General features: G+C 35.5%; 1 protein-coding gene across 5 annotated transcripts in view; it reads right to left on the minus strand.

The window, feature by feature from the left end:
* The window catches only part of LOC117327994, a 40,868-nt gene extending 30,071 nt beyond the window's left edge, over positions 1–10,797 (minus strand). For 2 of the 5 annotated variants that reach the window (XM_033885285.1, XM_033885283.1), the window contains exon 1: positions 9,902–10,795. In XM_033885285.1, coding sequence (XP_033741176.1) covers positions 9,902–10,312 — 411 coding nt within the window. In that variant the 5' untranslated portion in view covers positions 10,313–10,795. Of the gene's footprint in view, positions 1–975; positions 1,219–9,901 lie in introns of those variants that run through there. The other 3 variants (XM_033885282.1, XM_033885286.1, XM_033885287.1) reach the window with 3 other exon arrangements.
* Positions 10,798–14,524: the final 3,727 nt, after the last annotated feature.

Genomic DNA, 14,524 nt, shown 5'->3' on the forward strand with positions numbered 1-14,524 from the left:
GTAGCATGGTTATACATAATTCACTGTACCTGTAGCATGGTTAGACATAATTCACTGTATCTATAACATGGTTAGACATAATTCACTGTATCTATAACATGGTTAGACATAATTCACTGTATCTATAACATGGTTAGACATTATTCACTGTACCTATAACATGGTTAGACATTATTCACTGTACCTATAACATGGTTAGACATAATTCACTGTAAGTACCTATAACCTCGTTCACCTACTACAAAATGATATATTTCCCATGGCCTTTAGATAAATCTGTCTGTGTGACACCTAACGTCCTCGTATGAGGTTTTAACTAACCATATCAGACATATTTAATTGAAAACTGGTAGCGATATCTGCATACAGCGATGAACTATAGTTAATTTCGTTCTATTCCATTTAAGATTTTCGTCAGAACGATTACTGACAGTGTGTTAAAACTCATGTTGAGAAAAAACAAAGTGCCACCAATAGTACACACGAATGTATATATATACAGAAATATACAGTTATCGTAGGGTGTGAGGGAAATAGAATAATTTGTCTACACGTTAAACTGATATGATTTAATTTAACTCAAACATCCTCAAACATCCGTTGTTTTTGTTTTGTTTTTGCTTTTGTTTATTATTGTTATGCGATGTTGATGGATGGCAGATAATTAGGAGAAAGTCTGTTCCTATTAAATTAAGATACGTTAACAACAATACACAATGATCTGTACACATGCCAACCCATTAACACATGCCAACCCATTAACACATAAATGATGGAAATAAACGCAGAAACCTGTATAGGACAAGTAAAACCGTAAAACAATTAAACTTAAGAAAAAAAATCGATAATATCTTTGAAATAACCATGTACGTAACGGTTATATGCCGAAATGACAATGAGTGATACAAAAATGTCTTATACAACTGGATTCATTATAAAGTGACATCTCTGTGTTATATGGACCATGTTTCTTACCTGACAGGTATTCTGTCGCGCTGGGATCTGTGGTAGGGTGGTTAGAGATTTTTCCATATGAACATCTAAGGATGGGGAAGTCATATCGTATGGATCAGGTGAAAAGTTTGATCCAGTCACCACAAGAAAGTCCCTTCTTTCTACTCCCATCACTATACACAGTTATATATCCCAGGCGAAGTGTCCCATGTTACGGATGTCCTTCCCAAGTACGTACTAATTCAAAGCCTTTGCCTATTCATATGTATGGTTTGATATGTAGACACGTTTACCCCATACAGACACGACGTAACGGGGAGGGTGTTTTATTATCAACCTTTCAATACATTCTAATTACACACACTATGCCCCGTCGTCTCTATACTGCAATGTTCCCGTTTTACCCCATTGGCAAGTCAATTACCTGTACAGGTAAAACGAATACACAGGTAGATAATTCGGGACAAGATCGAACAGATCGAACATCAACTGCCACCTGTGTAAGTCACTATCAATTAAATCGTATAAATCTATATTCTTTCACAAAACATTTAAATTTGACGAGGTTAAGGTTTCTCAGTGGCACACTGTTCCGATATTTACAGTAGGGGAGTAACTAGAGAAAGAGTTACGGTTACTGTACTAATGACAGAACCCCGGATAAAGACTTCTCACATTCTAACCTACTTCACGATTCGAGTTTTAAATTTTAATGAAACACACAAGTCATTATAAAGGTAAAACCGAACTAATTCAATTCAGATTATATTTGTTGGAAATATTTTTTGTGAACTTCAATCAGTGCGTAATCTTTGAAGAAACCTAAATGTCATTTAAAGATATAATAATTATATCGAATAAAATTGATATTTAAACAGGCTCTCTATATTCTAAGATATGTGTAGATCAGTATATGATAAAGTCTTTCTGTGTAAATATTAAAGCGACACAATCATAGTCCTCTCATCACCATGATATACGGAATTTCTCATTGGAGACCAAGAATACCTCAGTCAGGTAGGTATTGAATACTCAGAGTTAAAATCCAGTTCGTAAAATCGCAAGTGTTTAGTTATTCCGGTTAAAAAGATATGTACAAAAGACACACTAAATATTACCACATTGAAATACAAACTGGAAATTAAAACTGCATCATATAACTGTCTCGTACTCCTAACACTCGTCAATGGTGCTAAGGACATCAAGTGTTGATACATAGAAGGCAAACGGGGAAAAAAAAAACAAAAAAAAAAAAAAAAAAAAAAAAAAAAAATTAATAAATAAATAAAATCAGACTCATGCACTCAAAATAAGTCAAAAGAAGTGACAAAGTTTACCACAAAAAGGTCAATGTATACACAGTATGGTGTTACTTTACGAAATGAAAATAGAATTGGCAGGTATTACGTATACCGTTAAAGCTTCTATAAAGGAATGAGAAAACCCGTTTTTAGAAACACCAACATACTTATGGTAGGGCTATATTTGTTGACAGAAAGTTTCATGCGTCCGAATATCTGTCTCAAGTGTGTGTAAAGGCTCCGTACGAGATAAGGTTGTGAATGCCGTTGTGAGAGGTGAAACCCCACATTCTGTTGTATCGAGTGATAAGGGAATCGATTGGGAATTGAAGAAAAACGATTACATGATAAGAGGTTTAATGTCCTAACGTGAAATATGACACAGGTATGTTGACATGGTCTGAGTACCCGTGACATACCAATGTATTAGGTTTAAGATTCGTTCACGCATGCGATTAAAAAGGACACTTCAAATATTCTATATCTGATATGGTTGTACGTGCGCCCCATTTAGATATTTCTGAGTTTTCTCTTAGTTCCCGAAGTTTAGATTCACCAAAAATAAGTAACATACTTTAACTTACAAATGCAGTATATATAGCTGGTATTCCTCGTTAGGACATAATGGCGGTGCCAACACCATTCTATGACAGCCCAATTGGTTTAATGGGTAAAGTCGATACCATAATTCATGGCAGTATATACCAAGATATATGAAATGTATGCAGTAATAAGATACATATTGTGTTATATGTTTTTTATATTTACAAAGAATTATATATCAAATGTATATAAAATGTATAAATTATACATTAAATAGAAATTAGGAGAGTTATCTCGTAAGATAAATACTGTATCTAGTTTATTATGCCTGAAGGATATTATTGACAACATCCATTGAATGACTGCTAAACTTGTTTAAACATTTTCATCGTGATTTATCTCTCTGAGAGAGTTAAAGCTGCACTTAGAAAAAAACTAAAGTCTTCAAAGTATATTCAGCAGTTCATGGTAGACCCAGACCTTTTAACACTACACGGGTATACATTAACACAAGCTTTCCAGTGGCGGTATATAAACTAACTGGGTGGTTAAAATGGAGGTAAAATCGACAATGTAAGCTGCCATATTTACACTATTTGAAAATCAATTGAGGAAATTCGATACAAACAATACATTGTCATTTCTAAATAAAACTTATTGTTCTGGTACCAGAATCATTACAAAAGGGAGATATCAGCCAGGTCATATTACATATTGGTAGTGAACGCCAGCACAGCTGTCCAACCAATTGTGGATGACATTACATCCTATTTATACAGCAGTGAGAATATTTCTAAAACACTTAATATGTGTTCACATCTCGTCTGGAGTTTTTCACAGAGATCAACGTATATAAAAATCTTATTCTTCTCACTAATGAGAAAGGCGTTATTTACTGCAAAAATACGAAGTCGACAGTGTTCTGTCCACCTGCTCATTTATTAGTCCCCTACTAGTGAAACTGGAGGACTATATGTTTAATTCACACAATGATAAAGGACTATAATAGCTTGAAGAAGTTCGAGTTTCAGGGTTTTTGGGTGAAGAGCATGGTCACAGTTTTAGCGGGTGCAGGAAGGGGACATGCCGAATTATTTAGCAATACCCACCCAGGATATTTTAAATTCATGGAAGCTTCTCTATTTACTTTTGGCTGTATATCTTTGTAATTGATACAAGTCTGGACTAATATCTAGAATAAACACACTGACAGGATTATATATCTTGCATTAAAATGTTAAGTGTAATCATACTGACCTATCGTTTCCCTTATAATCAATTACTATAAACTATTATACACTGATTCAAAATAAATTTTGTATTTTTGAAAAAAAAGTTAACACATTTATAAGTAATTGCGTATGGTGATTTACTTTGCAGTTAAGACTGAGAGGAAAATATCCAGGGTAGTTATGTAATAAAGTGACCACTGACCTAGTGACCCCAGTGGTGTCGACCTACCCTGGCTTACAGTAAGGTTATAAAGTCGGGTGTTATGTAATAAAGTGACCACTGACCTAGTTACCCCAGTGGTGTCGACCTACCCTGGCTTACAGGTTATAAAGTCGGGTGTTAATCCTTACTTAACGAATTAGGGTCAGTCAACTTTATTACACCACTAATCTTCTTTGTTTCCCTAGAGTAGTTAGTGACCTATACGTACTTTTCTGGACTTTACTCGCGACAAGAACATATGACCTGATGTGGTGACAGGAAACAGGAGCCACATTTGGTACAGAGAACATATGTGGTGACAGGAAACAGGAGCCATATTTGGTACAGAGATCACAGATATCGGACGTATGGTCTTGTCACCATGTTTCTGCTGTTCACAGCCTCTTTTTATTGAATGTCTGTATAGCATTTCTTTATGCTCTACACTCATTACAAGAACACTCAGACAACAGATATGATTGAAAATGGCCACCAAAATGGTGACAATGAAAATTTACTACATACACTAGTCAAAACCATGACTCACAAAACAATAAAAAAAAGATAAAGATAATGATCAAATTTAACATAATATAATTTCCTTCTATAAACAATAGAAGCAACTACTACACAAATAAAATGTACAATAACCTCTATCCAGAGCGTGGTCACCTCCATGAAAATTAGATATAACATAACAATAGTTCTCTAGCTAAATTAATCTTTAAGAGTAAGTAGAGGTTGGGGTTAAAACAATTTTGGTACATACAAATATCCAAGATGGCTGCTGAATGATGAAGGGAACGCGGACCCTAATTGCTGTTGAGCTATCAGTGACCAGCTCTTATATAACCCAGATGAGCTCATCAGCAGCCAATAAAAAGAAATCCAATCTAGGCTGTCTGGAGACTAAACGAAGTACACATCGAGTACGTAAACATTTCAACAAATGATAAATAGCACATACAAACAAGGTAAGACTACTTGAGAAATTAGAAGAAAAATACAACTAAATAACTTGTTTATGCTGTTACGAACATAAATTAATCTAATTACTTAGCTATATCTTATGTGATTTTATCCCTGTGTGTTGGTGTTGAGATATACATGTAAATCTGGTTTCGGATGGAGATTTTATATGTCTGTTTACCTCTGTTTAAACTATTTCAAAGTGGTATACTCTAGGCAGGTGAAATACCTCTGGCTCCAAAGAACCAATAATAAACTTGAGCATGTTACTTCAACTTGTCACTTCACGTAGTTTTACAAAATAAACATTTTAAAGAGGATAATGTCACATTCGATCTTTTGAATATTAATAACCTACAGAGAGAAAATGCTCATAACCATAGCACTGCATAGTTCCTATGGTAGAGGTTTACATGTATAGCAATACACGTATATATATATATATATTTAAAACACTTCTTTACCACAATATATCATTGGGAACTAATTCTACTGATTTCTGTAGGAACTGACTGTTGGATATCAACTTATAATGATAACCGATAAACCGAAAGTTTAAAAATATGGACAGGTTTCCAATATGAAGGCAATTCTCAAGATGTCACAAGTATAAACTCTTTTCTTCTCAAACACATATCCAGTTTATCAAATACATATCCAGTCAATCAAACACATATCCAGTCAATTAAACACATATCCAGTCAATCAAACACATATCCAGTCAATTAAACACATATCCAGTCAATTAAACACATATCCAGTCAATCAAACACATATCTAGTCAATCAAACACATATATCAAGTCAATCCAACACATATCCAGTCAATCAAACACATATCCAGTCAATCAAACACATATCCAGTCAATCAAACACATATCTAGTCAATCAAATACATATCCAGTCAATCAAATACATATCCAGTCAATCAAACACATATCCAGTCAATCAAACACATATCCAGTCAATCAAATGCATATCCAGTCAATCAAACACATATCTAGTCAATCAAACTCATATCAAGTCAATCAAACACATACCCAGTCAATCAAACACATATCCAGTCAATCCAACACATATCCAGTCAATCACATACATATCTAGTCAATCAAACACACATCCAGTCAATCAAATACATATCCAGTCAATCAAACACATATCCAGTCAATCAAACACATATCCAGTCAATCAAACACATATCTAGTCAATCAAATACATATCCAGTCAATCAAATACATATCCAGTCAATCAAACACATATCCAGTCAATCAAACACATATCCAGTCAATCAAACACATATCCAGTCAATCAAACACATATCCAGTCAATCAAACACATATCCAGTCAATCAAACACATATCCAGTCAATCAAACACATATCCAGTCAATCAAACACATATCTAGTCAATCAAATACATATCCAGTCAATCAAATACATATCCAGTCAATCAAACACATATCCAGTCAATCAAACACATATCCAGTCAATCAAATGCATATCCAGTCAATCAAACACATATCTAGTCAATCAAACTCATATCAAGTCAATCAAACACATACCCAGTCAATCAAACACATATCCAGTCAATCCAACACATATCCAGTCAATCACATACATATCTAGTCAATCAAACACACATCCAGTCAATCAAACACATATCAAGTCAATCAAACACATATCCAGTCAATCAAATACATATCCAGTCAATCAAACACATATCCAGTCAATCAAATACATATCCAGTCAATCAAACACATATCAAGTCAATCAAACACATATCCAGTCAATCAAATACATATCCAGTCAATCAAACACATATCCAGTCAATCAAACACATATCCAGTCAATCAAACACATATCCAGTCAACCAAACACATATATCAAGTCAACCAAACACATATCCAGTCAATCAAATACATATCCAGTCAATCAAACACATATCCAGTCAATCAAACACATATCAAGTCAATCAAACACATATCCAGTCAATCAAATACATATCCAGTCAATCAAACACATATCCAGTCAATCAAACACATATCCAGTCAATCAAATACATATCCAGTCAATCAAACACATATCCAGTCAATCAAACACATATCCAGTCAATCAAACACTTTTATTTATCTAATAAGACGTTCTTAAAGCGGAAACGGAAAGCTATAATTTTGGTGTTAACTGTATGTACTAAGCAAGCTCTAATCCAATATTGACTGTTCAGGGCAACGTGTATACCCGATATTCGCTTAACATAATGTACTATTTCTATTCATGAATGCTATATTATTTCAAGAAATAGGAAAGGAATCATTTTGAGAGTTTTGCTCGAAAATATTTGCTATTGACGGCATGAAATGATTATAATGATAACCGAGAAGTTTGTTGCAAAAGACACATTTATAAGCATGTCGAAACGGCCATAAGTCTGTTCCTGCCTACATAAAGTGACTTATTTATAACAACGTGAATTGGTAATCCACTCACAAGTTTGAAACCACACATGTCTGCTTTCATAAAATGGCACTTTATAACGGTGATTTTAATATATTTACATTTGAGCTTATACCTATGCCGTATATAATCAATACACAGATTGAGCTTTTCTAATTCTCTATCCTAATGCTAGTCACGTGACAATTCAAGAAAGTTGTCAAAAATGATTTGTTTGTCATTATTAACTTTGAAATGAACTCCCTGTGAAGGTAGAGCGGTTACGTGTGAGGGTATTGTCCCCATTGAGGTCTGACGGGCAGATTTGGTACGATAATTTATTTACACATACACTCTACTTGCCGTACACAATAACACTCTCCATGTGATGTGTATGTCCTGTCAATGACATGGAATAACACTGTAATCCGCACATACAATGATCGCTCGCTTGGTAAATGTTGCTACCATATGTGTGGAAGCACATGGAGTCTTTCTTTACGTAAATAAATGACGAGAACAGGTTATACGTACTTTACTTCCCTCTTTTATAAAGTGTGTAGCCTATACAATAATCTATGTATACCTCAGAATGAATACCCTTTTCAAGCCACAGCTTCATTTAAATATATTTAGATGCACCTTTTATAACTATTTTCTTATCTAGGAAATATTTACATTCCTAATGTAAAAGCCGTAGATATTCCTACCTACCAACCTGTTTAAGCCAATCACAGCAACAATGATCACATGTTCTTATCGGTTCTCTTTGTAATGTTGTTCAAACGAGTCACCAGTCATGGTATGATGCCCGATACAAATTATGTCAAACTTTCCCTTCGACAACGTTCACAGGTTGATAGAATAAAATCTTCGTAGAGTGATGGAATTAAAATGTTTTGGAATTGATAGAATGGAATGTTTGTAGATTGACGGAATTAAAATGTTCTATGGATTGATGGAATTAAATGCTTGTAGTCTGTTGGAATGAAAGATCGTGGACTGGTGGAATGAAGGTTCGTGGACTAATGGAATGAAAGTTCGTGGACTGGTGGAATGAAAGTTCGTGGACTGGTGGAATGAAAGTTCGTGGACTGGTGGAATGAAAGTTCGTGGACTAGTGGAATAAAAGTTTGTGGACTGGTGGAATGAAAGTTCGTGGACTGGTGGAATGAAAGTTCGTCGACTGGTGGAATGAAAGTTCGTGGACTAGTGGAATAAAAGTTTGTGGACTGGTGGAATGAAAGTTCGTGGACGGGTGGAATGAAAGTTTGTGGACTGGTGGAATGAAAGTTTGTGGATTGGTGGAATGAAAGTTCGTGGACTGGTGGAATGAAAGTTCGTGGACTGGTGGAATGAAAGTTCGTGGACTGGTGGAATGAAAGTTCGTGGACTGGTGGAATGAAAGTTCGTGGACTGGTGGAATGAAAGTTCGTGGACTGGTGGAATGAAAGTTCGTGGACTGGTGGAATGAAAGTTCGTCGACTGGTGGAATGAAAGTTCGTCGACTGGTGGAATGAAATACCGTAGAGTTATTGAATGAAATGTTTGTAGAATGATGGAATGAAATTTTCGTAGAAAGATTAATTGAATCTTTGTAGAGAGATAAAAGACTGATTGAAAATCGACCTGAAATGAATCTATTAATTGAGGAGATAAAAACTTAATAGAATGAGGTAATAAAATGTTTATAGATCGAGGGGATGAAACGTGATAGATTAAGGGAATAAAATGTTTATAGATCGAGGGGATGAAACGTTTATAGATTGTGGGAATGATATGAAATGCTGGTAGACAGAAAGCAAGGGTGTTTGTTGAGAAAGGATTTTCAATATCTTTGTAAATATTATGATTTGTCGTAGACGTTAAAAGTTTATTCATGAATGAGTTTTATCTACAATGACCGGCGTGAGAGATAAGATAAATCACCGGACACTGGTCAGTTTGGTATCAATACACAATACAAAAACAGCCAGAGGTCACCACGTATACCAGCAAACACATGAAATACATATGTTTGGATCAGCCAGCCTTTAAATGTGTATCAGCCTGATGTTTAATGTGGACAACCGTAACATAAACGCGCACTTTGATCTTTCACTGATAAGCTTGAATTTCAGATTGAAGTAGGTGGGACATTAATTGGAATACTTGAAAGGGTCACTTAGGTAAAATCACAGTATCGATATGACCATTTCCACTTAAAGATGAAATAGACATACAACATTTTAAATATAAAGTCCTCTGCAGTATCCAACTTGATGTCTTACCTTTGGATTAGTAGAAGATCCTTTCCAACTTGGTGTTACGTCCTGAATAAGAGGGGCAGATTTACTGATCATCGGCAAGTCTTTTGCTGGTAGGATCTGTTGGCTTATAGATGTATAAGGACTCTCACTGATAATACTCTTAAGAGGGGTGATACTGGCGCCATACATTGTCCGTGATGATCCCGTCGTAAAACTGGGACTATCACTGTTCATAGACATGGGAGACAAGTCCTTGATAGCCCGCCTTCTGAAGCTCGCCATCCTTGGACTGTCTTTTAGAGGAGCTGGCTGACCAAACCCCATCTTCTGTTTCTGAGCATTATGGGCAGCAAGGGCGGCCCGTATGTCTTTTTTGTCATAGGTGACCCCCGAGTCTACGGGTGAAGGTCGCATTAACTCCATTTCTGACATTATGATTACGGGTCACAAGGTCATCAGACAACTCTATCCAACACGTGTCCCGTGAGACGTTATGAAGCCTTTATATTCCGCTGAGAGGTACTTTCGTGACTTTTGTATAAGATGATCGTTGTAACACTAACATCTATACCACTTTGGTATTGCTAGTAGAACTTCGACAGTCGATCCCCACTGTTATAACTAGACACCATCACCACTTCCAAAACTTGTCACGAGAAAGTCGTACTCTGACAAGTTTATGTCATGATTCTAGCATTCTTCATGTCTCCGTAATTCACCAATATAACAGCTGATTGAACATATCCATCGGCATCTTTTCTCCTTCACCTGTACAGGTAAATCAATTCATGTCTGATTTAAACCAGGTAGATATCCACAGCCCTTACCGTATATTGGCATAAGGAATTTCCTCGCAGTAAAGGTCCGACCTATAGAATACCTAGTATACGGGTATATGTTTTATCACAGTAGGTTACGCGATAATCCGATTTTTCGTTGGCAAGCACGCTTACACTTTTACGCATGCGCTGTGTGTGATACTAGTTTGGATCGAAGGTGTCCTATGAGTTACAGGCGGGTTTCTACTGTACGGATATTGGAAGGGATTATTTTTATTGATCTGCAGTAAAACCCTTTACAAAAGGCTATTACTTTTGTCGGTCTTCCATTTAGAGCCTAAAATACCACAATTTGTCATCCAGACATGTTTTTGCATATGAATCCGAATATGTTGCTTTCTTACTGAAAATTGAAGTTTTATTCAACGCCGAATAGAAATGTATTCGGTTTGGTCACACATGCTAACATGTTAGAGGGCTGTAAGTTGAATTAAATATGTGGTTTGTATTTGCACCCAAGAGAGAAGATAAAGGCAACCCCCACCCCACCCCCCATAAAAAACTACTAGGGTACTTTTAATTGACAGATGTTTTTGACAAGCAGTGAACAGGTTTAGGTGAGGAGATTTGTTATCATAATATCAGTACATACGATGTAAACATCTTACGTTAGGGATATTTGTTATCTTAATTACAATACATACGATGTAAACATCTTACGAGAGGGGATTTGTTATCTTAATTACAATACATACGATGTAAACATCTTACGAGAGGGGATTTGTTATCTTAATTACAATACATACGATGTAAACATCTTACGAGAGGGGATTTGTTATCTTAATTACAATACATACGATGTAAACATCTTACGAGAGGGGATTTGTTATCTTAATTACAGTACATACGATGTAAACATCTTACGAGAGGGGATTTGTTATCTTAATTACAATACATACGATGTAAACATCTTACGAGAGGGGATTTGTTATCTTAATTACAATACATACGATGTAAACATCTTACGAGAGGGGATTTGTTATCTTAATTACAATACATACGATGTAAACATCTTACGAGAGGGGATTTGTTATCTTAATTACAATACATACGATGTAAACATCTTACGAGAGGGGATTTGTTATCTTAATTACAGTACATACGATGTAAACATCTTACGAGAGGGGATTTGTTATCTTAATTACAGTACATACGATGTAAACATCTTACGAGAGGGGATTTGTTATCTTAATTACAATACATACGATGTAAACATCTTACGAGAGGAGATTTGTTATCTTAATTACAATACATACGATGTAAACATCTTACGAGAGGGGATTTGTTATCTTAATTACAATACATACGATGTAAACATCTTACGAGAGGGGATTTGTTATCTTAATTACAGTACATACGATGTAAACATCTTACGTTAGGAGATTTGTTATCTTAATTACAGTACATACGATGTAAACATCTTACGTTAGGAGATTTGTTATCTTAATTACAGTACATACGATGTAAACATCTTACGAGAGGGGATTTGTTATCTTAATTACAGTACATATGATGTAAACATCTTACGTTAGGAGATTTGTTATCTTAATTACAGTACATATGAGGTAACCATCTTACGTGGGAAGATTTGTTATCTTAATTACAGTACATATGAGGTAACCATCTTACGTGGGAAGATTTGTTATCTTAATTACGGTACATACGAGGTAAATATCTTACGTTAGGAGATTTGTTATCTTAATTACAGTACATGTAAGGTAAACATCTTACGTTAGGAGATTTGTTATCTTAATTACAGTACATATGATGTAAACATCTTATGAGAGGAAATTTGTTAACTTAATTACAATACATACGATGTAAACATCTTACGTGAGGGGATGTGTTATCTTAATTACAGTACATATGATGTAAACATCTTACGAGAGGGGATTTGTTATCTTAATTACAGTACATACGAGGTAACCATCTTACGTGGGAAGATTTGTTATCTTAATTACAGTACATATGAGGTAAATATCTTACGTTAGGAGATTTGTTATCTTAATTACAGTACATATGATGTAAACATCTTATGAGAGAAAATTTGTTAACTTAATTACAATACATACGATGTAAACATCTTACGTGAGGGGATTTGTTATCTTAATTACAGTACATATGATGTAAACATCTTACGAGAGGGGATTTGTTATCTTAATTACAGTACATACGAGGTAACCATCTTACGTGGGAAGATTTGTTATCTTAATTACAGTACATATGAGGTAAATATCTTACGTTAGGAGATTTGTTATCTTAATTACAGTACATATGAGGTAAATAGCTTACGTGAGAAGATTTGTTATCTTAATTACAGTACATACAAGGTAAACATCTTACGTGGGAAGATTTGTTATCTTAATTACAATACATACAAGGTAAACATGACTTTTGCGAACACACAAAAACAGTTAGTAAAAATGTCATACCCCGGGTATGATTATAAAATATATCTGTGTTATTTGAGCAGGGTCAGTTTTGCTCTGCTTTGTGTTTTAAGTCACTGGCATTTCAATCGACAAATTTCCTCTTGGTAAAGAGGCAAATGTTTCGTACAAATATTAAAAAAACTTCTATAACATAATAATATACCAGATCAGACCATATTGATAATAGTAATAAGGTGTTTGTGGAAAATGAAACAAAGACTTCGATACCATATCGCTAATTGCCTTCCCCGTGATGTTAAATATATATTACAACATTTCACGTGACCAACGATGGTCGTCGGCATATGACAATAGTCTGGTATCTGTTTATGATGATATTCTGGCAATTGATATTTGATATTCTCTCCTTTGTCATTATTTAAGAGACGATTGCTGTGTATCCAGTGTTTCGACGATTGTTTTTCTTGTAATTCTTTAAACAATGGACTACTGATATGATGGAAAGTCGCTTGGTGGTATTTGGACCTTCGCCTACTGTTTGAAGATCTTTAGATGTTCTTTAGACATTGCTCTACTGATAAGATGAAAGGTATTCTGATGTCTTTACAAACCCATTACTGATTTGAGGGATTTTCTTTCGGTATTGGCCAATTACTGTGCTGAAAATTCTCCTGGTGGTATTTGGACCTTCGTCTACACATGTCATGGCAGGTCTCTTTATGATATTTAGATCTTATCCTTCTGTGAAGGAAGATCTGTTTTTTGTTCTTTAGACATTGGCCTACTGATGTGATGGAAGGTATCCTACTGCAGTGATGGAAGGTATCCTACTGATGTGATGGAAGGTCTCCTACTGATGTGATGGACGATATCCTACTAATGTGATGGAAGGTGTCCTACTGGTATGCTGGAAGGTCTCTTACTGCTGTGATGGACGGTGTCCTACTGCTGTGATTGACGGTGTCCTACTGATGTGATGGAAGGTATCCTAATGCTGTGATGGACGGTATCCTACTAATGTGATGGAAGGTGTCCTACTGGTATGCTGGAAGGTCTCTTACTGCTGTGATGGACGGTGTCCTACTGCTGTGATTGACGGTGTCCTACTGCTGTGATGGAAGGCCTCCTACTGGTATGATGGAAGGTGTCCTACTGGTATGATGGAAGGTGTCCTACTGCTGTGATGGAAGGTCTCTTACTGATGTAATGGAAGTTCTCCTACTGCTGTGATGAATGGTCTCCTACTGGTATGATGGAAGGTATCTTGGTGTCATTTGGATCTCTGCCTGCTATTGTAATGGAAGATACTTGGTGTTCTCTACACATTGCTCTACTGATGTGATGGAAGTTGTCCTGGTGGTCGTTGGACATTCGCCTACTGATGTGACGGAATATCCCCTGGTGTTCTTTGA

The sequence above is a fragment of the Pecten maximus genome, chromosome 5 (genome assembly GCF_902652985.1).
Source record: "Pecten maximus chromosome 5, xPecMax1.1, whole genome shotgun sequence".
NCBI classification, from domain to species: Eukaryota; Metazoa; Mollusca; class Bivalvia; order Pectinida; family Pectinidae; genus Pecten; species Pecten maximus.